The sequence below is a fragment of the Pseudophryne corroboree genome, chromosome 6, assembly GCF_028390025.1.
Source record: "Pseudophryne corroboree isolate aPseCor3 chromosome 6, aPseCor3.hap2, whole genome shotgun sequence".
Lineage (NCBI taxonomy): Eukaryota > Metazoa > Chordata > Amphibia > Anura > Myobatrachidae > Pseudophryne > Pseudophryne corroboree.
In genome coordinates, this window is record NC_086449.1 from 648,033,466 (window position 1) to 648,057,691 (window position 24,226).

A 24,226-nucleotide genomic window follows, 5' to 3' on the forward strand; every position below is an offset into this window, starting at 1 on the left:
AGAACAATGAAGTCTCTTTGGTAGATTTATTGCATTGTGAAATTTACAGGGCTTACGATAAAAGAATATTATGAACTGAACATTGACACATTGATTTCATTTTATATACTTGTTATTACAGCATTACATGATCCAATCAAATTTGTAGACCAATCATATACATAAACCAATCACAATTTATTTATCAGAATATATTATTAATTCATATACTCCCCTTATGGGGGATTTCCAATTAATTAGCTCAACATCTTGTGATTATGACTGTTTAATATCAAAATACATTTTACCTTTCACCTACTTTTAATTATCTTTATTCTGCAAAATACAATTTCTTATTTTGCAAAACACTAGCTAACCGCAGTCTTATGATACCCTGCGCAGCTGGCCTTAACTTTTTGTTTTGACTAAAAATCAAAGTTTCTGCAAACATATAAAAATTACATTTAAAACAACAGTTTTTTTAAGCAATAGACAAACTGACATCCAGCTTCTATTTTGTATTTACTTATCCATATCACAACGTAAGCATAACTTGAGTCCATAACTTAAGTTGAGTCCACAATCTCATTATCATTCCCTTGTTTGGAACCTGTTGTAACGGTCTGCAATTTAAGTCTCAGCACACTGTGCCTTCCAGCACTTCCATTACACAGGGGACGTGAATAAAAGGAACAAAACACTGAAAGCCAGGACAACGCATTTGTGTCATGAAGTGTACCAGCACATCTTTTTCCTCCTCATTATATTGAATGATATACCTAATGTACCAGATGTTATCATACACTGCTGCTATGTACTGTATGTTCCAGGTTGCAGATCACTTTTGTCTACAGTTTTTGTGACTGTGGTCATAGTGACACTAAAGTGGTTATGCAATTAGCCGTGGTAAATTATCGCGGCTAATTGTCACGCCGCGCACTATCCAATTAGCCTTGTAAAGCAGCAGCTCACGCCGGCTTATCAGGAATTTGTTTCACCTGCCTCAGGCAATCAAAACCAAATCCGCGGAAACAGGGCTGTTTCTACCAAAAACACACCGGTTTCACTGAACCTTTGTGTTTTTGGGAGATAATGTATTTTTTTTTTTTTTTTTTTTACAAGTGACCAAATTGGAATGCCTGTAAAAAAATAAATAAAAATAAAAATATGGGTGAAACATCAGGAAAAACCGCCAAATGTATTTTCACCTGTAATTGAATACCCCCCAAACCTTAGTTCCTGCTGTCTTCATGTCGGCTGATGACAATGTGAGTATGTGTCGTTCATCATAACTAAAAGGCCGAAGTTGGTGATGAGCAAGTGTTCCTACCACAGTCTTTGCTGTTTTTAGAGAGCTAAGCACTTTGGTTTTGCAGTCTTGTGTTTCATTTTGTGACACGTAGAAAAACTTTATGCCATGTATCTTTTCAGCCCAGCTATACAGGTCCATAGGTGTCAAGATGTGATGAGTTTCCACTGCTTGCAGACTGGCGCGGGTGGTTAAACGTTTACTAGCACCATCACTAAAGTAATGAACACACTCCAGTTTTAGTAATAGTTCCGCTAAGCGTTTCATAACTACCGTAATGAAAGCATGCACAGTTATGGCTACACGGTCACGGGCATCACTTATAACACACATACCCAGTTTAAAGTGTCACACAATCACCTTGCCTAAAAAAATAAGATTTTACTCACCGGTAAATCTATTTCTCGTAGTCCGTAGTGGATGCTGGGAACTCCGAAAGGACCATGGGGAATAGCGGCTCCGCAGGAGACTGGGCACAACTAAAGAAAGCTTTTAGGTCACCTGGTGTGCACTGGCTCCTCCCACTATGACCCTCCTCCAAGCCTCAGTTAGGACACTGTGCCCGGACGAGCTGACATAATGAGGAAGGATTTTGAATCCCGGGTAAGACTCTTACCAGCCACACCAATCACACTGTATAACTCGTGATACTATACCCAGTTTAACAGTATGAAAACAACTGAGCCTCTCAACAGATGGCTCAACAATAACCCTTTAGTTAACAATAAGTATGTACAAGTATTGCAGACAATCCGCACTTGGGATGGGCGCCCAGCATCCACTACGGACTACGAGAAATAGATTTACCGGTGAGTAAAATCTTATTTTCTCTAACGTCCTAAGTGGATGCTGGGGACTCCGTAAGGACCATGGGGATTATACCAAAGCTCCCAAACGGACGGGAGAGTGCGGATGACTCTGCAGCACCGAATGAGAGAACTCAAGGTCCTCCTCAGCCAGGGTATCAAATTTGTAGAATTTTGCAAACGTGTTTGCCCCTGACCAAGTAGCAGCTCGGCAAAGTTGTAAAGCCGAGACCCCTCGGGCAGCCGCCCAAGATGAGCCCACCTTCCTTGTGGAATGGGCTTTTACTGATTTAGGATGCGGCAGTCCAGCCGCAGAATGCGCCAGCTGAATTGTGCTACAAATCCAGCGAGCAATAGTCTGCTTAGAAGCAGGAGCACCCAGCTTGTTGGGTGCATACAGGATAAATAGCGAGTCAGTTTTCCTGACTCTAGCCGTCCTGGAAACATAAATTTTCAAGGCCCTGACTACGTCCAGTAACTTGGAATCCTCCAAGTCGCTAGTAGCCGCAGGCACCACAATAGGTTGGTTCAAGTGAAAAGCTGATACCACCTTAGGGAGAAACTGGGGACGAGTCCTCAATTCCGCCCTATCCATATGGAAAATCAGATAAGGGCTTTTACATGACAAAGCTGCCAATTCTGACACACGCCTGGCTGAAGCCAAGGCCAGTAACATGACCACTTTCCACGTGAGATATTTTAGATCCACGGTTTTAAGTGGCTCAAACCAATGTGATTTTAAGAAACTCAACACCACGTTGAGATCCCAAGGTGCCACTGGAGGCACAAACGGGGGCTGAATATGCAGCACTCCTTTCACAAACGTCTGAACTTCAGGTAGTGAAGCTAGTTCTTTCTGGAAGAAAATCGACAGAGCCGAGATCTGTACCTTAATGGAGCCTAATTTCAGGCCCATAGTCACTCCTGCTTGCAGGAAATGCAGAAATCGACCTAGTTGAAATTCCTCTGTTCGGGCCTTTTTGGCCTCACACCAAGCAACATATTTCCGCCATATGCGGTGATAATGCTGTACAGTCGCATCTTTCCTGGCTTTAATCAGCGTAGGAATGACTTCCTCCGGAATGCCCTTTTCCTTCAGGATCCGGCGTTCAACCGCCATGCCGTCAAACGCAGCCGCGGTAAGTCTTGGAACAGACAGGGCCCCTGCTGCAGCAGGTCCTGTCTGAGCGGCAGAGGCCATGGGTCCTCTGAGATCATCTCTTGAAGTGACGGGTACCACGCTCGTCTTGGCCAATCCGGAACCACGAGTATTGTTCTTACTCCTCGTTTTCTTATTATTCTCAGTACCCTTGGTATGAGAGGCAGAGGAGGGAACACATAAACTGACTGGTACACCCGCGGTGTCACTAGAGCGTCCACAGCTATCGCCTGAGGGTCCCTTGACCTGGCGCAATATCTCTCTAGTTTTTTGTTTAGGCGGGACGCCATCATGTCCACCTGTGGCCGTTCCCATCGATTTTACAATCAGCGTGAAGACTTCTGGATAAAGTCCCCACTCTCCCGGGTGGAGGTCGTGCCTGCTGAGAAAGTCTGCTTCCCAGTTGTCCACTCCCGGAATGAACACTGCTGACGGTGCTAGTACGTGATTTTCCGCCCATCGGAGAATCCTTCTGGCTTCTGCCATTGCCATCCTGCTTCTTGTGCCGCCCTGTCGATTTACATGGGCGACTGCCGTGATGTTGTCTGACTAGATCAGTACCGGCTGGTGTAGAAGCAGGGATTTTGCCTGACTTAGGGCATTGTAAATGGCCCTTAGTTCCAGAATATTTATGTGTAGGGAAGTCTCCTGACTCGACCATAGTCCTTGGAAGTTTCTTCCCTGTGTGACTGCCCCCCAGCCTCGAAGGCTGGCATCCGTGGTCACCAGGACCCAGTCCTGTATGCCGAATCTGCGGCCCTCCAGAAGATGAGCACTCTGCAGCCACCACAGCAGAGACACCCTGGTCCTTGGAGACAGGGTTATTAGGCGATGCATCTGAAGATGCGATCCGGACCATTGGTCCAATAGGTCCCACTGAAAGATTCTGGCATGGAACCTGCCGAAAGGAATTGCTTCGTAAGAAGCCACCATCTTTCCCAGGACCCGCGTGCAGTGATGCACCGATACCTGTTTCGGTTTCAGGAGGTCTCTGACTAGAGATGACAGCTCCTTGGCTTTCTCCTCCGGGAAAAACACTTTTTTCTGGACTGTATCCAGAATCATACCCAGGAACAGTAGACGTGTCGTCGGAACCAGCTGTGATTTTGGAATATTCAGAATCCAACCGTGCTGGTGTAGCACCTCCTGAGATAGTGCTACTCCCACCAACAACTGCTCCTTGGACCTCGCCTTTATTAGGAGATCGTCCAAGTACGGGATAATTAAAACTCCCTTTCTTTGAAGGAGTATCATCATTTCCGCCATTACCTTGGTAAACACCCTCGGTGCCGTGGAGAGTCCAAACGGCAGCGTCTGGAATTGGTAATGGCAATCCTGTACCACAAATCTGAGGTACTCCTGGTGAGGATAGTAAATGGGGACATGCAGGTAAGCATCCTTGATGTCCAGGGATACCATGTAATCCCCCTCTTCCAGGCTTGCAATAATCGCCCTGAGCGATTCCATCTTGAACTTGAATTTTTTTATGTATGTGTTCAAGGATTTCAAATTTAAAATGGGTTTCACCGAACCGTCCGGTTTCGGTACCACAAACAGTGTGGAATAGTAACCCCGTCCTTGTTGAAGTAGGGGCACCTTGACTATCACCTGCTGGGAATACAGCTTGTGAATTGCCTCTAGCACAGCCTCCCTGCCTGAGGGAGTTGTCGGCAAGGCAGATTTTAGGAACCGGTGGGGAGGAGACGCCTCGAATTCCAGTTTGTACCCTTGAGATACTATTTGCAGGATCCAGGGATCCACCTGTGAGCGAGCCCACTGATCGCTGAAATTTTTGAGGCGGCCCCCCACCGTACCTGGCTCCGCCTGTGGAGCCCCACCGTCATGCGGCGGACTTGGAAGAAGCGGGGGAGGACTTTTGCTCCTGGGAACCTGCTGTTTGTTGCAGCCTTTTTCCCCTACCTCTGCCTCTGGACAGAAAGGACCCGCCTTTTCCACGCCTGAAAGGACTGTACCTGATAAAACGGCGCCTTTTTAGGCTGTGAGGGAACATGGGGTAAAAATGCTGACTTCCCAGCAGTTGCTGTGGAAACGAGGTCCGAGAGACCATCCCCGAATAACTCCTCACCCTTATAAGGCAAAACTTCCATGTGCCTTTTTGAATCTGCATCCCCTGTCCACTGGCGAGTCCATAAGCCTCTCCTAGCAGAGATGGACAATGCACTTATTTTAGATGCCAGCCGGCAGATCTCCCTCTGTGCATCCCTCATGTATAAGACTGAGTCTTTTATATGCTCTATTGTTAGCAGAATAGTGTCCCTGTCTAGGGTGTCAATATTTTCTGACAGGGAATCTGACCACGCAGCGGCAGCACTGCACATCCATGCTGACGCAATAGCTGGTCTAAGTATAATGCCTGAGTGTGTATATACAGACTTCAGGATCGCCTCCTGCTTTCTATCAGCAGGTTCCTTGAGGGCGGCCGTATCCGGAGACGGTAGTGCCACCTTTTTAGACAAACGTGTGAGCGCTTTATCCACCCTAGGAGGTGTCTCCCAACGTGACCTATCCTCTGGCGGGAAAAGGAACGCCATTAGTAACTTCTTAGAGATTACCAATCTTTTATCAGGGAAAGCCCACGCTTCTTCACACACTTCATTTAATTCTTCTGATGGGGGAAAAACTACGGGTATTTTTTTCTCCCCAAACATAATACCCTTTTTAGTGGTACCTGGGTTCATATCAGAAATTTGTAACACCTCTTTCATTGCTTCAATCATGCAACGAATGGCCTTAGTGGACATTAGACTAGACTCATCGTCGTCGACACTGGTGTCAGTATCCGTGTCGACATCTGCGTCTGCCATCTGAGGTAGCGGGCGTTTTAGAGCCCCCGATGGCCTTTGAGACACCTGGACAGGCACGAGCTGAGAAGCCGGCTGTCCCGCATTTGGTATGTCGTCAAATTTTTTGTGTAAGGAGTCGACACGTGCACGCAATTCCTTCCATAAGTCTATCCACTCAGGTGTCTGCCCCGCAGGGGGTGACATCCCTTCTATAGGCATCTGCTCCGCCTCCACATCATTATCCTCATCAAACATGTCGACACAGCCGTACCGACACACCGCGCACACACAGGGAATGCTCTAACAGAGGACAGGACCCACCAAAGCCCTTTGGGGAGACAGAGTGAGAGTATGCCAGCACACACCAGAGCGCTATATAATGCAGGAACTAACTGAATTATGTCCCCTATAGCTGCTGTTATATATACTGCACCTAAATTTAGTGCCCCCCCTCTCTTTTTTACCCTTTTCTGTAGTGTAGACTGCAGGGGAGAGCCAGGGAGCTTCCTTCCAGCGGAGCTGTGAGGGAGAAATGGCGCCAGTGTGCTGAAGGAGATAGCTCCGCCCCTTTTTTGCGGACTATTCTCCCGCTTTTTTATGGATTCTGGCAGGGGTAATTATCACATATATAGCCTCTAGGGCTATATATTGTGGTATTTTTGCCAGCCAAGGTGTTTTTATTGCTGCTCAGGGCGCCCCCCCCTAGCGCCCTGCACCCTCAGTGACCGGAGTGTGAAGTGTGTATGAGGAGCAATGGCGCACAGCTGCAGTGCTGTGCGCTACCTTGGTGAAGACTGATGTCTTCTGCTGCCGATTTTCCGGACCTCTTCTTGCTTCTGGCTCTGTAAGGGGGACGGCGGCGTGGCTCCGGGACCGAACACCAAGGCCAGTTCCATGCGGTCGGTCCCTCTGGAGCTAATGGTGTCCAGTAGCCTAAGAAGCCCAAGCTAGCTGCAAGCAGGCGAGTTCGCTTCTTCTCCCCTTAGTCCCTCGATGCAGTGAGCCTGTTGCCAGCAGGTCTCACTGTAAAATAAAAAACCTAATTATATACTTTCTTTCTAGAAGCTCAGGAGAGCCCCTAGTGTGCATCCAACCTCGGCCGGGCACAAAATCTAACTGAGGCTTGGAGGAGGGTCATAGTGGGAGGAGCCAGTGCACACCAGGTGACCTAAAAGCTTTCTTTAGTTGTGCCCAGTCTCCTGCGGAGCCGCTATTCCCCATGGTCCTTTCGGAGTTCCCAGCATCCACTAGGACGTCAGAGAAAACAGATGTAGCCACGCTAATCATTGCCTCTCGGAAAGTTTGCCCGCAAATGCACACGTACGCATGCCAATGGAAGCCTATGGAGCGAACCCCGGCTGTGATCAGTTGCAGCACAGCGCTTTCGCACTATGCCGCGATGCATATGTTGTGCACACGCATCGCAGCGTAGATGAGCGGGCCTCTGTCTGTATACAGCAAATGGGTGCAGTGTTCCTTGTGAAGTGTCCCAGTGGAATCCTTGAATTGCATCCTGACACGCAAATTAATAATTTTCTGCACGGAATTGTTCCACAGTGCCAGTGATTGTAACCAATTTACTTTGGTCAGTGTGGACCTACTGCTCATAAACAATTGTGTCCTTATCCTCCATGTCACTATCATGAAAAAGTTTTTCAACTAAGTGCTTCCAGACCTGGGTATTTATCACATCGATGAAGCATACAAGTTTTTGAGTCTGAAGAACAAACAATAATTGTTTGGGTTTTGGTGAGTTTCACAAACACACTGCAGCAACGCTAACTAACACACCATGTAGGTCATAAGAAACAAACCTTAGACAATCCAACCTGAATGTCTGGAAAACAGTATTTGGAAGCAAGATAAAGCTCTTTCAAGTTTACTAGTTGTAGCCTTTTCTGTTTGTGAATTCTTTTTCCTCCTGGAACTTTTACAGAGACAGACTTTCTTTCCAGGGCACATCCAAGGGGTGTAGTAGTGGTATGCCGGCGGCCAGCATACCGGTGCTGGAATCCCGACCGCTGGCATACCGACAGCTGGGTGAGCGCAGATGAGACCCTTGCGGGCATGGTGCGCTCGCCACGCTGCGGGCACGATGGCGCGCTACGTGCGCCACGCTATCTATTCTCCCTCCAGGGGGGTCGTGGACCCCCAAGAGGGAGAAAAAGAGTCGGTATGCCGGCTGTCAGGATTCCGGCGCCGGTATACTGTGCGCCGGGATCCCGACAGTCGGCAAACTGAAGACCACCCCATCCAAGAATGTTGATCATCTTCGTAAAACTGCTGTACCTGATGAACGATTTGTACAGGAAGGGCTTTCCCTCTATATTTTTCAGGTTCTGCCAGTATGCCATGGGTTTCTTTAAGTTTTCTTTATGGTTTCTGTGACATTAAATAAGTTAGGGACTAAAGTTATGTTTAAGTTTTTAAATTTCATGATTTCTTGTGTTATGTATGCAATACAACAGTAATTGAACGCCCACTTCATGATTTTTTTCCCTCCACTATGAAACAGAGTACCATGCTGAGTTTTTGTGTTGTAATAATGTGTACCTTTGCACATAAAAAAAAAGTGGATATCTAATGTTGATTGAACCTAGCGTTTTTAAGTCTTTTCGAAAAACGTGCATTTTTACCGTAACTCGAAATGTAAAGGCAGATCAAGTAATTTGGTTTGGATCTTTGTATTCGGGAGGATGAGTTACCTCAGGGATCCAAATTTCATGGTGAATCCTTAATAAACACTCGTGATACTTCAAATAAACTAGATAAAGAAGCTGCGGTTAGTAAATCATTTGATAAATTAAAACGTCAATATTTAGTAAACGAATTGTCAGACAGTCGAGATATTTGGCAGAAATAGTTGTTTTGACATCCTCTCTCAGCTAAAAAATAATTTGTAAAATTCTGAGATGGGTGGTGGACATTTCATTTTTTGGTGGGGTTATTTGATGTGCAATGACCCTGCTTCTAGTTTTATTCATGCTCACAATCAAGGGTTTACTTTAACAAGAAAAAAAAAAAGTATTTTATACTTACATGATTTTAAAGCAAGTATGAGAAATATAGATTGAGTCCCCCATATCCAAAATGCTTGGGACCCGAAGTATTTTGCATATTTGGATTTTTCCTTATTTTGGAATATTTGTATGCCACAATGAGGGATCCTGGGGGTGAGACTCAAGTCTAAACACAGAATGCATTTATATTTCATATAATCTTTATACACACATGCTGAACATATTTGTGTACATTGAACCATCGGAAAGCAGAGGTGTCCCTACTGAATCTGTGTGGATATGGGAGACTCAGCCTGTACTACTCATAGATGTTGTGGTGTGTACTTCTGTGTCCTAATTTCCTCACTCATGACTGACTGAGTCACCCTCCAGCAGGTCACATGTCTGGTACCCTGGGAGACTCATCCTCAATGGCAAATTCCCAGAGATACTTGTTGCCTGCATGTGATAAGCAGTGTCACCGGTACGCATAGTGTGTCTGGAATATAGATATAGCTCATGGATTTATTTATTTTTTATCAGAAAGAATGATCTTGATAATCACACCTCTATTTTCGTGATGTGCTGCAATCATCTTCTACAGTTGTAACCTAAATGCAGACAAAAGGCATTAAGCTTTGCTAATACAAACATGTTTGTAGAGCTGAATGACAGGAGGTTTGAAAGCTCTGAGATTGAAATGATTCCGGTATGTTCCAGTACTTATGAAGTCTATAGGAGAAAGCAGCGTTGTGAATTTAGGAGCCATGATCATGCTTCTGACGATGCATCTAAAGGTGGGTACACGCTATACAATGTATAGTGTAGTCTTGGTACTTTCGACCAGTCTGCACAACCAGTGCATAGTGTGTACACCCATTGTATAATTTACACCCGGTTCTCATTGCATCGGCTTATCTGATGTGCTGTATGTCAGGTGGGCCAATTCCATGAATGATGCGGTGTTACATTAAGCATTTAATGATTAATCGTGTAGTGGTTCCATATGTCAATGCATTATTTCGTTACATCACATCGCCATGTTGCACCATCATTCAGGTGTGTACCTAGCTTTAGACGGTAAGTGCTTTCGGCTGCATGAAGTCGGTTCAGGTAATTGGGTAACTTATCTAGAAAGTGTCTGGAGAACAAACTGGCAAGATGAGCTCTACAGCTGATCAGTGGTGTGTTTTGTGGTTGTTATTGACAAAGCTGCAGATGATAGATGTAGCCATTATATGTGTTTATATTTGTTTACTATTGTCCGAGTTAAGGAACTGTTGTTTTGTAGCAAGTTACAGATTTAGGAATGAAGATGTTTTTCCATCAATATGGATAAAGTAGGCAAAAGAACGAATAATGCCTCTGCCGTCACTGTTGAAGGTTGGGATGACCTGCTGTTTTCCATGCTTTGGATATTAGACTGGATAACATTATAAAGCTTAGTAAGTAGGAGTGAAGTTTAGCCATAAGTGGCCCATTAAAGCGTATGGACTTTGACATGTCCACATTGGCTGGCCAGTTTCAGTTCTAGAAGTTTAATGATTTATATGTTGTATGAATCTGCTCAAACAAAGGAATCTGTGTTCCGGTTATACCTCGCCAAAGGTAAAATGGCGTAGCAACAAAGTATACACTGAATGTAGGCTGTCATTTGTCAAATTATTGGTACTAATTGGCTCCTGATAATAATAGGACTCCAATTATCATGACCTCCCAGAATTGTGTACATTTGTAATTTGTCAGGGCAGGCTTTTGTTGATCATATGTTTTTGTAGGTAATAAGATTGGACACAAATCAATGCTGTGCAGGTGGAACATCAGTATTGCACAATTTTAGGCTCTCTGCAGAATGGGAGTTTGCCATCACATTTACTGTAAACAGGGGTGATCCCTAAAGATAGCAGGATTGATAGCAGCTTAGCGATCACTAGACAAATTGATATCAGTCATTGTTTAGTTGGGAATTAGTTTTGTTAGATTTAGAACATATCAGCTCTTTCTATCTTCTTATTGCTCTGTGGCCGGATCTGCCCAATAGACCTAATTGGAGATCATTGGTAAGGCCCGTATTCACGGGCAGATCTGGGGAGAGATGTGTGCTGAGCGTGTGGGGAGGACGGACGGGGGAGGGGTGGGCAACTCATTTCACCCACTGGCATGGCATGCAGGCCAACCTAGCACCAGCGATAGCGATGCGCGGGGCTGCGCATTGCTATCGCTGTGGGGGGTACACACTGAGTGATCATGCTTAAAATCTAAGCAATCTAATCAGATTACTTAGATTATCGCTCCGTGAGTACCCCCTGTAGTGAGCACTTGAAAATCTCAAGCACGTAAATGTAGGAAATAGGTCCCAAATTGGCAAAAGTCCACCATTTTTTCTATTTTGTTGGAGGAAGCGACCTGGTTTTACTTTTTATTTTTAATCTACTTTATGTCCTGTAGATTGTTATAAATTGAGTATATTGTTCAGGCTATAGATCCAGTAAAAGTGTTTTACGATTCTGATTGGTGTGACAAAGGAATCATGGAATCACTCTTTCTAATTAATGGAGTTTATATTTGAACTTGGGTGTCTCTTCTTTATATTAAATGTTATTATACACCCCCGCCCCTCCCATCCCACATTTGTATGAATACTGTGACTATCACGATGAGAGGAAACACAGTGCTTCTAGTAAACTATTATTTCTTTATTTATAATTTACTGCATTTAACCCAACAGATTTTAACAGCTACATAGATTGTTATGAGCTATTTATTATGTTGTGACATTAACGTGACAAATTATTTGATGGTGTATGATTCTCACTTTTGTGAGACCAAAGACATTTTGTGCTACAACATCAGTGTTTGTTTTGAAATATCACCCAATCAACACAATGATTTCAGTGTGTAAAAATGAACAGCTACTGCCGCGTTGTTTTCTGTAGACCAAAGCGCTGTTGACAATCCAGTCCTCATGCTGTGCTAATGGTTATTTCACCACTGTGAGGCGAGAAGTTTCTTATCTTTATCTGAAAGTAAAATCTTCCTGTTTCCCAAGACCCGCGCGACATGGCACTTGAGGACAGGGGCAAACATTTCCTTGGCATAGGCTCACTTTGTTAAATCCGATCCAGTCACGAGTGTGAGTGTTATACATGGAACAAGCCAAAACAACTTATTTTGCCAACATTAACATCAGTTAACATTTCATTCCAAACAAACAGCAGAATACTAACCTGTTTCAAGTTACATTTTCATACGCCGACCTGCAATTAACATGTCATTATCCTACATAGACTCTCCTTGGTCCTCTGACTCATGAGTGATAAAAATGACAACAGGTAGATGCGATAAGGCTTGTGATCATACTACAGACATCCCTCGGTAGGGAAATGGAGGAGATGACATTTCCATGTTTTCAGTTCACGTCTGTGGGGAGTGCAGTTGTCATAGGCAAGATAAAGTAATGCATCCCTTTTTAAGGGTTCTGTTTAAACATGTCTGCTAGTCAGCTATTTATGGTCTGCACATGATAGCAATATCTTATAACAACACAGCACTTGTAAATAAATTAGGCACAAGTAGCCATGCACTGTCAATAAAGGAATTGTAGACACGACAGTGGAAATTTACTATATGGCGGATTGAAGCTGCCACACATCCCTTTACAAGTTTGACATCCAAACCTCTGGGCTTAATATTTCTTTTTTTATGATTTGGCCACCATTTCGGGATGTAGTTATGTGACCTGACCGCCGGTCACAATACCGACCCCCACATCCCACCCGCTCCGAATCCCGACAGTCGGCATGCTGACTAGCAGGGACTATTCCCACTTGTGGGTGTCCACGACACCCATAGAGTGGGAATTGAACCTGTGGTGAGGGCAGCACCGAGCCCACAGCGTGGCGAGCGCAGCGTCTGGATGCTGGCCGCTGGTAAGCCATACCTATTCTAAACTTACCAATAATATGAATGGATTTTCCCCTTATAAATACATCTTTATTGGCCTCATAAGCAATATTGGCAACTTTCTATTAATAAGTATTTGTCTTAAAGTAATAACTCATTAATTTAACTCTGTAATTATTATTGTCCCCATTCTGTAATTATACAGGTTTTTTTTTTCTACTGTATTCAATATGGAATGCTTAGCCACAGAATGAATGTGTTGTGTCTCCTTATCTGATTGTCTGTATAGATCAAACAGCATGATTTTGAGCTATGCCGCTTATGGCAGCCATCTAATATATTTATGGCGCTTTTTCAGTGGTTTGCAAATCTGCCGCTTAAAAAAATATGGTGGTTTCTATTCTTCACAGGAATCAAGACAATCAAGACTAATCAAGACAGTGATTGGTGATTTTGCCTTTAATAATTCTGCTGGCTTCAAAACCACTTTGCGAATTGTGTGCTTTCTCTAATCCTGTTTATGTAGTTAGTGCAATGGCATTGCTAGAAACTTACAATGTATGCAATTGTCAGCTTTGTAGCAAAGCAGTGGGGTATTGGGAACATCAAGATGATGATCATAATAATAACCCCCCAAAACCTTTTGCTTTTACGTTGGATGTTGAAATATTTTATAAAGCTGGCAGCTTCCAAGTGATGAGTGCTTGTTATCTGCTGCCGAGTCTGAAGTAAAGATGGTCCAGCTAAATGGGTGTCTCAGTGTGGCTGACAAAATGAACCATTGTTTCCTAGTACCAGTTGGTATTATGTTGGGTTGTTCATGTATAGTACTTTGTGCACATTAAGTGCTCTGCACGTTATCTTTTGTATGACAAAAAACAAGTATCTTTTAAACTGGCAAAGATTGCTTTGACATATATTGGTTCCTAATGGTCATTTATTGAAAGTCCCTGTCTCCGTCAGTGTATAAGTGATGGCTTTTCAGGTATATGGCAACAAATAAACAGACCTATTGTTACTTTTTTATTTTTTTATTTTCTCTGACGTCCTAGTGGATGCTGGGAACTCCGTAAGGACCATGGGGAATAGTGGCTCCGCAGGAGACTGGGCACAAAAGTAAAGCTTTAGGACTACCTGGTGTGCACTGGCTCCTCCCCCTATGACCCTCCTCCAAGCCTCAGTTAGATTTTTGTGCCCGGCCGAGAAGGGTGCACACTAGGGGCTCTCCTGAGCTTCTTAGTGAAAGTTTAGTTTTAGGTTTTTTATTTTCAGTGAGACCTGCTGGCAACAGGCTCACTGCATCGAGGGACTAAGGGGAGAAGAAGCGAACCTGCCTGCTTGCAGCCAGCTTGGGCTTCTTAGGCTACTGGACACCATTAGCTCCAGAGGGACCGAACACAGGCCCAGCCTCGGAGTCCGGTCCCAGAGCCGCGCCGCCGGCCCCCTTACAGAGCCAGAAGCAAGAAGAGGTCCGGAAAAATCGGCGGCAGAAGACATCAGTCTTCAACAAGGTAGCGCACAGCACTGCAGCTGTGCGCCATTGTTACTCAGGCACACTTCACACTTCGGTCACTGAGGGTGCAGGGCGCTAGGGGGGGGCGCCCTGAGCAGCAATGTAAACACCTTGGCTGGCGAAAATACACCACATATAACCCCCAGGGCTATATGGATGTATTTTAACCCCTGCCAGAACTCACCAAAAAGCGGGAGAAAAGGCCGCCGAGAAGGGGGCGGAGCCTATCTCCTCAGCACACGGGCGCCATTTTCCATCACAGCTCCGCTGGAAGGACCTCTCCCTGACTCTCCCCTGCAGTCCTGCACTACAGAAAAGGGTAAAAAAGAGAGGGGGGCACTAATTTGGCGCAGTTCTAATAATAACAGCAGCTATAAAGGGAAAAGCACGTTTTATAGTGGTATTCCTGTCTATATATAGCGCTCTGGTGTGTGCTGGCATACTCTCCCTCTGTCTCCCCAAAGGGCTAGTGGGGTCCTGTCCTCTATCAGAGCATTCCCTGTGTGTGTGCGGTGTGTCGGTACGATTGTGTCGACATGTTTGAGGAGGAAAATGAGATGGAGGCGGAGCAATTGCCTATTATAGAGTTGTCACCCCCTAGGGAGTCGACACCTGAGTGGCTGAGCTTATGGAAGGAATTGCGTGACAGTGTCAGTTCTTTACGAAAGACAGTTGACGACATGAGACAGCCGGCTACTCAGCTTGTGCCTGTCCAGGGGTCTCAAACGCCATCAGGGGCTTTAAAACGCCCGTTACCTCAAATGGCAGACACAGACACGGATACTGACTCCAGTGTCGATGATGAGGAGACAAACGTGACTTCCAGTAGGGCCACACGTTACATGATTGAAGCAATGAAAAATGTATTGCATATCTCTGATAATACAAGTACCACTAAAAAGGGTATTATGTTTGGTGAGAAAAAACTGCCTGTAGTTTTTCCTGTATCCGAGGAATTAAATGAAGTGTGTGATGAGGCGTGGGTTTCCCCCGATAAAAAACTGATAATTCCTAAAAGGTTATTGGCATCCCCCGTCAGATGAATTAAATGAAGCGTGTGAAGAAGCGTGGGCTTCCCCTGATAAGAAATTGGTAATTCCTAAGAAGATACTAATGGCGTTCCCTTTCCCGCCAGAGGATAGGGCACGTTGGGAAACACCCCCTAGGGTGGATAAAGCGCTCACACGCTTGTCTAAACAGGTAGCACTACCCTCTCCTGATACGGCCGCCCTAAAGGAACCTGCCGATAGAAAGCAGGAGAATATCCTAAAATGTATATACACTCACACGGGTGTTATACTGCGACCAGCAATCGCCTCAGCCTGGATGTGCAGTGCGGGCGTGGCGTGGTCGGATTCCCTGACTGAAAATATTGATACCCTAGATAGGGACAGTATATTACTGACTATAGAGCATTTGAAAGATGCATTTTTATATATGCGTGATGCACAGAGGGATATTTGCCGACTGGCATCAAGAGTTAGCGCGCTGTCCATTTCTGCAAGAAGAGGTTTATGGACGCGGCAGTGGTCAGGTGATGCGGATTCTAAAAGGCACATGGAAGTATTGCCTTATAAGGGGGAGGAGTTATTTGGGGTAGGTCTATAAGACCTGGTAGCCACGGCAACTGCTGGAAAATCCACATTTTTACCCCAGGTAGCTTCTCAACCTAAGAAGACGCCGTATTATCAGGCGCAGTCCTTTCGGCCCCATAAGGGCAAGCGGGCAAAAGGCGCCTCATTTCTGCCCCGTGGCAGAGGGAGAGGAAAAAGGCTGCAGCAAACAGCCAGTTCCCAGGAACAAAAGCCCTCTCCCGCCTCCGCAAAGTCCTCAGCATGACGCTGGGGCTTTACAAGCGGACTCCGGCACGGTGGGGGCCCGTCTCAAGAAGTTCAGTGTGCAGTGGGCCCACTCGCAAGTGGACCCCTGGATCCTTCAGGTGGTATCTCAGGGGTACAAATTGGAATTCGAGACGTCTCCCCCTCGCCGTTTCCTAAAGTCTGCTTTACCGACATCTCCCTCAGACAGGGAGGCAGTATTGCAAGCCATTCACAAGCTGTATTCCCAGCAGGTGATAATCAAGGTACCCCTCCTGCAACAGGGAAAGGGGTACTATTCCACACTATTTGTGGTACCGAAGCCGGACGGCTCGGTGAGACCAATTTTAAATCTAAAATCCTTGAACACTTACATACAAAGGTTCAAATTCAAGATGGAGTCACTCAGAGCAGTGATTGCAAACCTGGAAGAAGGGGACTATATGGTCTCTCTGGACATCAAAGATGCTTACCTACATGTCCCAATTTACCCTTCTCACCAAGGGTACCTCAGGTTTGTGGTACAGAACTGTCACTATCCGTTTCAGACGCTGCCGTTTGGATTGTCCACGGCACCCCGGGTCTTTACCAAGGTAATGGCCGAAATGATGATACTCCTTCGAAAGAAGGGAGTTTTAGTTATCCCTTACTTGGACGATCTCCTGATAAGGGCAAGATCCAGGCAACAGTTGGAAGTCGGGGTAGCACTATCTCAGATAGTGCTGCGGCAGCACGGTTGGATTCTCAATATTCCAAAATCGCAGCTGATCCCGACGACACGCCTTCTATTCCTAGGGATGATCCTGGACACAGTCCAGAAAAAGGTGTTTCTCCCGGAGGAGAAAGCCAGGGAGTTATCCGAGCTAGTCAGAAATCTCCTAAAACCAGGCCAAGTCTCAGTGCATCAATGCACAAGGGTCCTGGGAAAGATGGTGGCTTCTTACGAAGCAATCCCATTCGGCAGATTCCACGCAAGAACCTTCCAGTGGGATCTGCTAGACAAATGGTCCGGGTCGCATCTTCAGATGCATCAGCGGATAATCTTGTCACCAAGGACAAGGGTTTCTCTCCTGTGGTGGTTGCAGAGTGCTCATCTTCTAGAGGGCCGCAGATTCGGCATTCAGGACTGGGTCCTGGTGACCACGGATGCCAGCCTGAGAGGCTGGGGAGCAGTCACACACGGAAGAAATTTCCAGGGCTTGTGGTCAAGCCTGGAGACATCACTTCACATAAATATCCTGGAGCTAAGGGCCATCTCCACCCGGGAGAGTGGGGACTTCACCCAGAAGTCTTCCACATGATTGTGAACCGTTGGGAAAAACCAAAGGTGGACATGATGGCGTCCCGCCTGAACAAAAAACTAGACAGGTATTGCGCCAGGTCAAGGGACCCTCAGGCAATAGCTGTGGACGCTCTGGTAACACCGTGGGTGTACCAGTCAGTGTACGTGTTCCCTCCTCTGCCTCTCATACCCAAGGTACTGAGAATCATAAGAAGGAGAGGAGTAAGGACTATACTCGTGGCTCCGGATTGGCCAAGAAGGACTTGGTACCCGGAACTTCAAGAGATGCTCACAGAGGACCCGTGGCCTCTACCTCTAAGAAGGGATCTGCTCCAGCAGGGACCCTGTCTGTTCCAAGACTTACCGCGGCTGCGTTTGACGGCATGGCGGTTGAACGCCGGATCCTGAAGGAAAAAGGCATTCCGGATGAAGTCATCCCTACCCTGATCAAAGCCAGGAAGGATGTAACCGCACAACATTATCACCGTATTTGGCGTAAATATGTTGCGTGGTGCGAGGCCAGGAAGGCCCCTACAGAGGAATTTCAACTGGGTCGGTTCCTGCATTTCCTGCAAACAGGACTGTCTATGGGCCTAAAATTAGGGTCCATTAAGGTTAAAATTTCGGCCCTGTCGATTTTCTTCCAGAAAGAACTGGCTTCAGTTCCTGAAGTTCAGACGTTTGTCAAGGGGGTACTGCATATACAGCCTCCTTTTGTGCCTCCAGTGGCACCTTGGGATCTCAATGTAGTTTTGGGGTTCCTAAAATCACATTGGTTTGAACCACTCACCACTGTGGACTTAAAATATCTCACATGGAAAGTGGTAATGCTGTTGGCCCTGGCTTCAGCCAGGCGTGTCTCAGAATTGGCGGCTTTATCCTATAAAAGCCCTTACCTAATTTTTCATACGGACAGGGCAGAATTGAGGACTCGTCCTCAATTTCTCCCTAAGGTGGTTTCAGCGTTTCACCTGAACCAGCCTATTGTGGTACCTGCGGCTACTAGGGACTTGGAGGACTCCAAGTTGCTGGACGTAGTCAGGGCCCTGAAAATATATGTTTCCAGGACGGCTGGAGTCAGGAAATCTGACTCGCTGTTTATCCTGTATGCACCCAACAAGCTGGGTGCTCCTGCTTCTAAGCAGACTATTGCTCGTTGGATTTGTAGTACAATTCAGCTTGCACATTCTGTGGCAGGCCTGCCACAGCCAAAATCTGTAAAAGCCCATTCCAGAAGGAAGGTGGGCTCATCTTGGGCGGCTGCCCGAGGGGTCTCGGCGTTACAACTTTGCCGAGCAGCTACTTGGTCAGGGGCAAACACGTTTGCTAAATTCTACAAATTTGATACCCTGGCTGAGGAGGACCTGGAGTTCTCTCATTCGGTGCTGCAGAGTCATCCGCACTCTCCCGCCCGTTTGGGAGCTTTGGTATAATCCCCATGGTCCTTACGGAGTTCCCAGCATCCACTAGGACGTCAGAGAAAATAAGAATTTACTTACCGATAATTCTATTTCTCGTAGTCCGTAGTGGATGCTGGGCGCCCATCCCAAGTGCGGATTGTCTGCAATACTTGTACATAGTTATTGTTACAAAAATCGGGTTATTATTGTTGTGAGCCATATTTCCAGAGGCTCCTCTGTTATCATGCTGTTAACTGGGTTCAGATCACAGGTTATACGGTGTGATTGGTGTGGCTGGTATGAGTCTTACCCGGGATTCATAATCCTTTCTTATTGTGTACGCTCGTCCGGGCACAGTATCCTAACTGAGGCTTGGAGGAGGGTCATAGGGGGAGGAGCCAGTGCACACCAGGTAGTCCTAAAGCTTTACTTTTGTGCCCAGTCTCCTGCGGAGCCGCTATTCCCCATGGTCCTTACGGAGTTCCCAGCATCCACTACGGACTACGAGAAATAGAATTATCGGTAAGTAAATTCTTATTTTCTTCTTTCTTTTTCACTCACTCACTCACTCACTCACTCACTCACTCACTCACTCATTCTCTTACTCTTATACCGTATTTTCTCTCTCTCTCTAATTTTTTTCTCTTGCATATTTATTGTGTACATTTTATTGGTGCATAACCTGTTGCCATTCAATCAGGAAAAAATTGTAGATCATTTGATACAATGCCAGAACATGTGCTGCAGCGCCATTGAAGCCAATAGTAACCATTTGTTTTGTTTCTTTGTAACCTCCTGCAGTGAGTAGCCAATATTAAGGGAGTGTCACAAGGCTTTTCTGTAACATCCGTTTTGTCTCACTACTGATCACTCTGTGGTTTTAGAGAAACTGCAGCAACAGGGTAAATGTGAGGGACTTCCTCTTCTTTTCCGGCAAGCAGGGATAGGGGTCAGCGCGGCATGTGACCATCAGGTCTGTTATATTTAGCTTGAGGACTGTCTGAGAGCATTACCTTCTTTGTAACAACAAGGACTAGTGCTCAGGAGACTAGATCATCTTTTATGCATTGTTTTATGCGCTGTTTTGTAATTCCCGTTGCTAGTGGAAGTTTTTGAAGCACTTTTTAAAAAACACTTTTGCACAGTGCCAGTGATAAGATTGTGATTAATATTATGGTACTTAGTCAGTAGCCTGTGAATGACACGATTCAGACAGTTAGCCCATAATGGAAAAGGCAAAACCAGGTTGGTACCAGCACAATCTCGTGATTAAGGCTGTTGATTTAAAGCAGGTTCAGGTTCCCCATTCCTGATTTAAAGCAACAATAATTTAAAAGGTAAAACCGGCTTGGTTTTACATTTTAAATTATTGCTGCTTTAAATCGACAGCCTTAATCATTCTGATTGTGCTGGTTCCCGGCTCTCACAACCTTCTCTACTGGATACACACCTGAACAATTTCACTCACGAGCCAACCAACGTTATGATTTTCGCAAAAAGGTGACGTTTTAATTGTCGAACAGATGATCAGAATATCACACTTAAAAATGTGCATTATATAGGCTTATCGTCAGATGGCATGCACCAGGTCCGATCCCATCTGCTCTTGGAACAATAATAAGACCTATTGATGTGTATACACTCTGAGATTATGGGACTGAGCATACAAAAATCATCTGATTGGCCTAATATTGCATACTGTATACCTAGCTTTACATATACCTCTGTGTATCAGTAGCTCATCTTTTGTAATTTCATTACATTTATTGCATTTGTTTTTTTGTAGTACAAAACTATGGGCTACGTTCTGCAGAACATTAGACTGCAGTCTGGTTGCCCACAACCAGCTACTGTACTTGGTTGCCCACAACCAGCTACTGTACTTGGTTGCCAGGCACATTTGTAAAGCTATGTAAAATGTATGATGTAGCAGGTGGTTAGCATAAGAGGTTATTGGTGACAGACATGCCATTTAAGATGCACTTAAAAAAAGTTTTGCATATCATTATAAATGTAATGGCCCATACCCACCATGCCCCCATTACAAAATGAATATGCTTCCAGCACTTGGGCCATGAGGTTAATACAAATACAACAATTAGTATAAAAGTTTTGTATTTCATTAAATACAAATTAATTGTTTCACTGTGGATTGAATAGAGCACAGGTTCTCAAACTCGGTCCTCAGGACCCCACACAGGCAATGTTTTGCAGGTGTCCTCACAGAATCACAAGTGACATAATTAGCTCCACCTGTGGACCTTTTAAAATGTGTCAGTGAGTAATTAATACACCTGTGCACTTGCTGGGTTACCTGCAAAACATGCACTGTGTGGGGTCCTGAGGACCGAGTTTGAGAACCACTGCAATAGAGTACACGTTTTTCATAATAATACATTTTTGGAACCTTATCCAATAGTTCTTTGCTGTAGTTAATACCCTGTGGTGCACCTCCAGTGACTACAGAATATGACTGACATTTATAAATGAATGATTAACACTGCTTCTTAGGACTAAGGTTTCAGTATGATTGTTACTGCATAGTGCTGTCCCTTCTGTTACTGTTTTTCATATTCCTTTGTTATAAACTAGAAGTGGTGGTAGATGCATAGATGTTCTTACTTACTATGGCATACAGATATGCAGCACATAAAGCTAGAGAGAGCAGCATCTTCAATTAGAATTCTGCCATCCTCTTGACTGTGGTTAACAAACCACATAATTGTTTTTGTTTGTTCCCCTGTGGAGTGCCGCTCAACATACAGCCCTCCAGTTAAGTTATTGTGGAACTACACATACCAGCATGATCTGCCACAGTTTTAGCATTCCCTAATAGCAAAACTGTGGCAGAGTATGCTTTGATGTGTAGTTCCACAACAGCTGGAGGGCTGCATGTTGAGTACCCCCGCCTTATGGGCCACTTCTCTCTATCCATGAATATTTCTGTACAAATAAGAATAATAGGACCAATATTATCTCCCCCCCCCCCCCCCCCCCCACACGCGTCGTTTTATTTGCCTGTCCAGCATCCTTAAGAAAGTGTTCCATGGGATCAGCAGCACCTCAAAAGGCCATGGTCGTTTCACCTGCTGTGTCATTACTGGAAGAGCCCTGTTTATGAATCCATCAATCAGTTCATTTAGTATCTCAACAGGTGTCAGTCTCTATGGATGTGCTCTGTTAGATACGCTCTTCCATTAGATCCTATTTTCTTTTGCAGTGGAATAAAACTGAGCATGGAGGACATATTTACTTACAGATGTGTCCTATACTGTGGCTCAAGACACGCCAAATAGCCCTCTCAGTGGCCCAGGTCCCATGTGACTCTGCCACGCAGAGCGTCTTTTTTTTTTACTCAAAATGTTTATCTTATTTGCATAAGTGAAACAACTAGAATTTCCTAGCATACTGCCCACTGAGGCTTACAGCACTTGTACATCTGTGTCTGAATCTGTGTAAAGAGGGCTCCGATGCAAGCAGCTGCGGCTTTTCCTCGCGCAACATTCTGTGCAGTTAAAGTTGCAGCCTAGCATATCTGGTACACTGAGTGCCTTTTCACCTCATCTGCAATGCGACTAAGACACAAAATGTGAAGACGCATAAGGTAAGCTGCTTGTCACAGTGCAAGGGTCATTCCGCCATATGTCGCAAAGACTCTTGGTGTATGAGAGCACATCTATATCTATAAATACTCCAGTTGTTTAATGTTTATTATTCAGCTAATACACAGCTTTTGATGTACAGTATTTTAATATAACTTACTGGCTTTACTTGTCCTTTAGGCACTGAGGTGCACAGACGTGTTGAACATTCTGCAGTGCATTGTTGTCTGTGAGGCAGAGCGTGGGTTAGTAGTAATGCTATGCCCATGGCAGCTAGCTCCAGTTTCCAGCTGAAAGCCGTGAAGTGCATGAAATGAGGAGAGTGCCTAGGATTGGTTGGCAGCCCTGCCTCAGATCCAGGTGGCAAGCAGTGATCGCTCCGTGCCACATGACAGCTGTCAGTGCCTGCTTTTCTACTTGTCTGGCCTGCTTCTCAGCAGCATTAAACACTGGCATGCTTCTGCTGACAAGAATGTCACTCATGAAGGTGGGGAATAAGTGGGGACAGAGTTACAGCAAAGGCATCTTCATCTTGCAGCCCCCTCGCTCTTTTCACACTGAACCGTCTGACACTTTTTGGCCGAGGACGTGCACACTCTCAGTTGCCAAGAGAACATAGTCAGGTGGTTGAAGACACATGAGACCAGTCTAAGGAGCGAGAGAGAAGCTCAGCTGGCACACAGCACAAGCAACATAAAGTTTTGTCCCTGCTAATTAGCACAATCCTAGAGTATCTGCAGCTAGCATTATACACCAGAATCAAAGAAGAGCAGGACTGTTTGCAGCCTCTCAAGATTTAAAGCTGGTTAAATGGCTTCCGGTGCTAAAACAAAGACTTTGCCGCTGGCATCAGATATCTCTAAAATGGCTCCTATGATCTGTTTGGCGCTGTACAGTTTAAAACACAACATGGATAGCGTATTGTTCATGTCACCTCTCTCCACTCACCACATGCCAGCCTTTCTGTTGTGGTTGAATATGGCTTATTGCTATTTTTAATAGCTGCTTGACGGCTGTGTGGTTCTAAGGACCACTTATTTTTGAGGTTTCAGGAACAGGTGAATCGGCAAGCAAGGCAAGATGCAGTCCAGGTACTTTGTATATCTGTGCTGTGTTTCTAATGCAGTTGTATCATTTTTTAAATGTTCTGAAATCAAGCCCCATTATTTTATGTTTGTCCATTCAGAGTACAGTCCTGAACTTTCTTTGGTAACACTTTTGTGTGCACAAATGTACACCCCATTTACTATTTTCTGATTTACTATTCTTACAGATGATTGGAAGTGACAGACTTTAGTGATTGGTTGTCTGCTATATTATAACCAAGTGTTTTGTCAATTGCAATACTAACCTGTAATCGTAGCATTCTGTAAAGTGCTGTTTTGTTTTATATGTGATTATTGGGAATGGTGCTAACACGACAAGCATTTAAAGTAGATAAGCTGGCATGGTCTATAAATATAGCAACTGCGTGGATTCTTTTAAAAATAGTCTCTGGATTCGTCTATCACAGAGACGTGTTCATACCCAGAGTAACGCCATCATGCACGCAATAGGGAGAATTTTTTTTTATTTTTAAATAGAATTCCAAATAGTGAGAAATGCCCATTGCTATTGAGTCCGTGTGGAACGGCTCTGATAAAAACACTTCAT

General features: G+C 45.0%; 1 protein-coding gene across 4 annotated transcripts in view; it reads left to right on the forward strand.

Moving 5' to 3' along the window:
* The window catches only part of FNIP1 (folliculin interacting protein 1), a 199,862-nt gene that overhangs the window by 72,990 nt on the left and 102,646 nt on the right, over positions 1–24,226 (forward strand). The window contains exon 1 of one of the 4 annotated variants that reach the window (XM_063928216.1): positions 23,025–23,664. The exons of the other annotated variants lie outside the window; for them this stretch is intronic. Within the exon in view, the coding sequence (XP_063784286.1) occupies positions 23,654–23,664 (11 nt within the window). The 5' untranslated portion in view covers positions 23,025–23,653. Of the gene's footprint in view, positions 1–23,024; positions 23,665–24,226 lie in introns of those variants that run through there. 4 annotated transcript variants of the gene reach the window in all.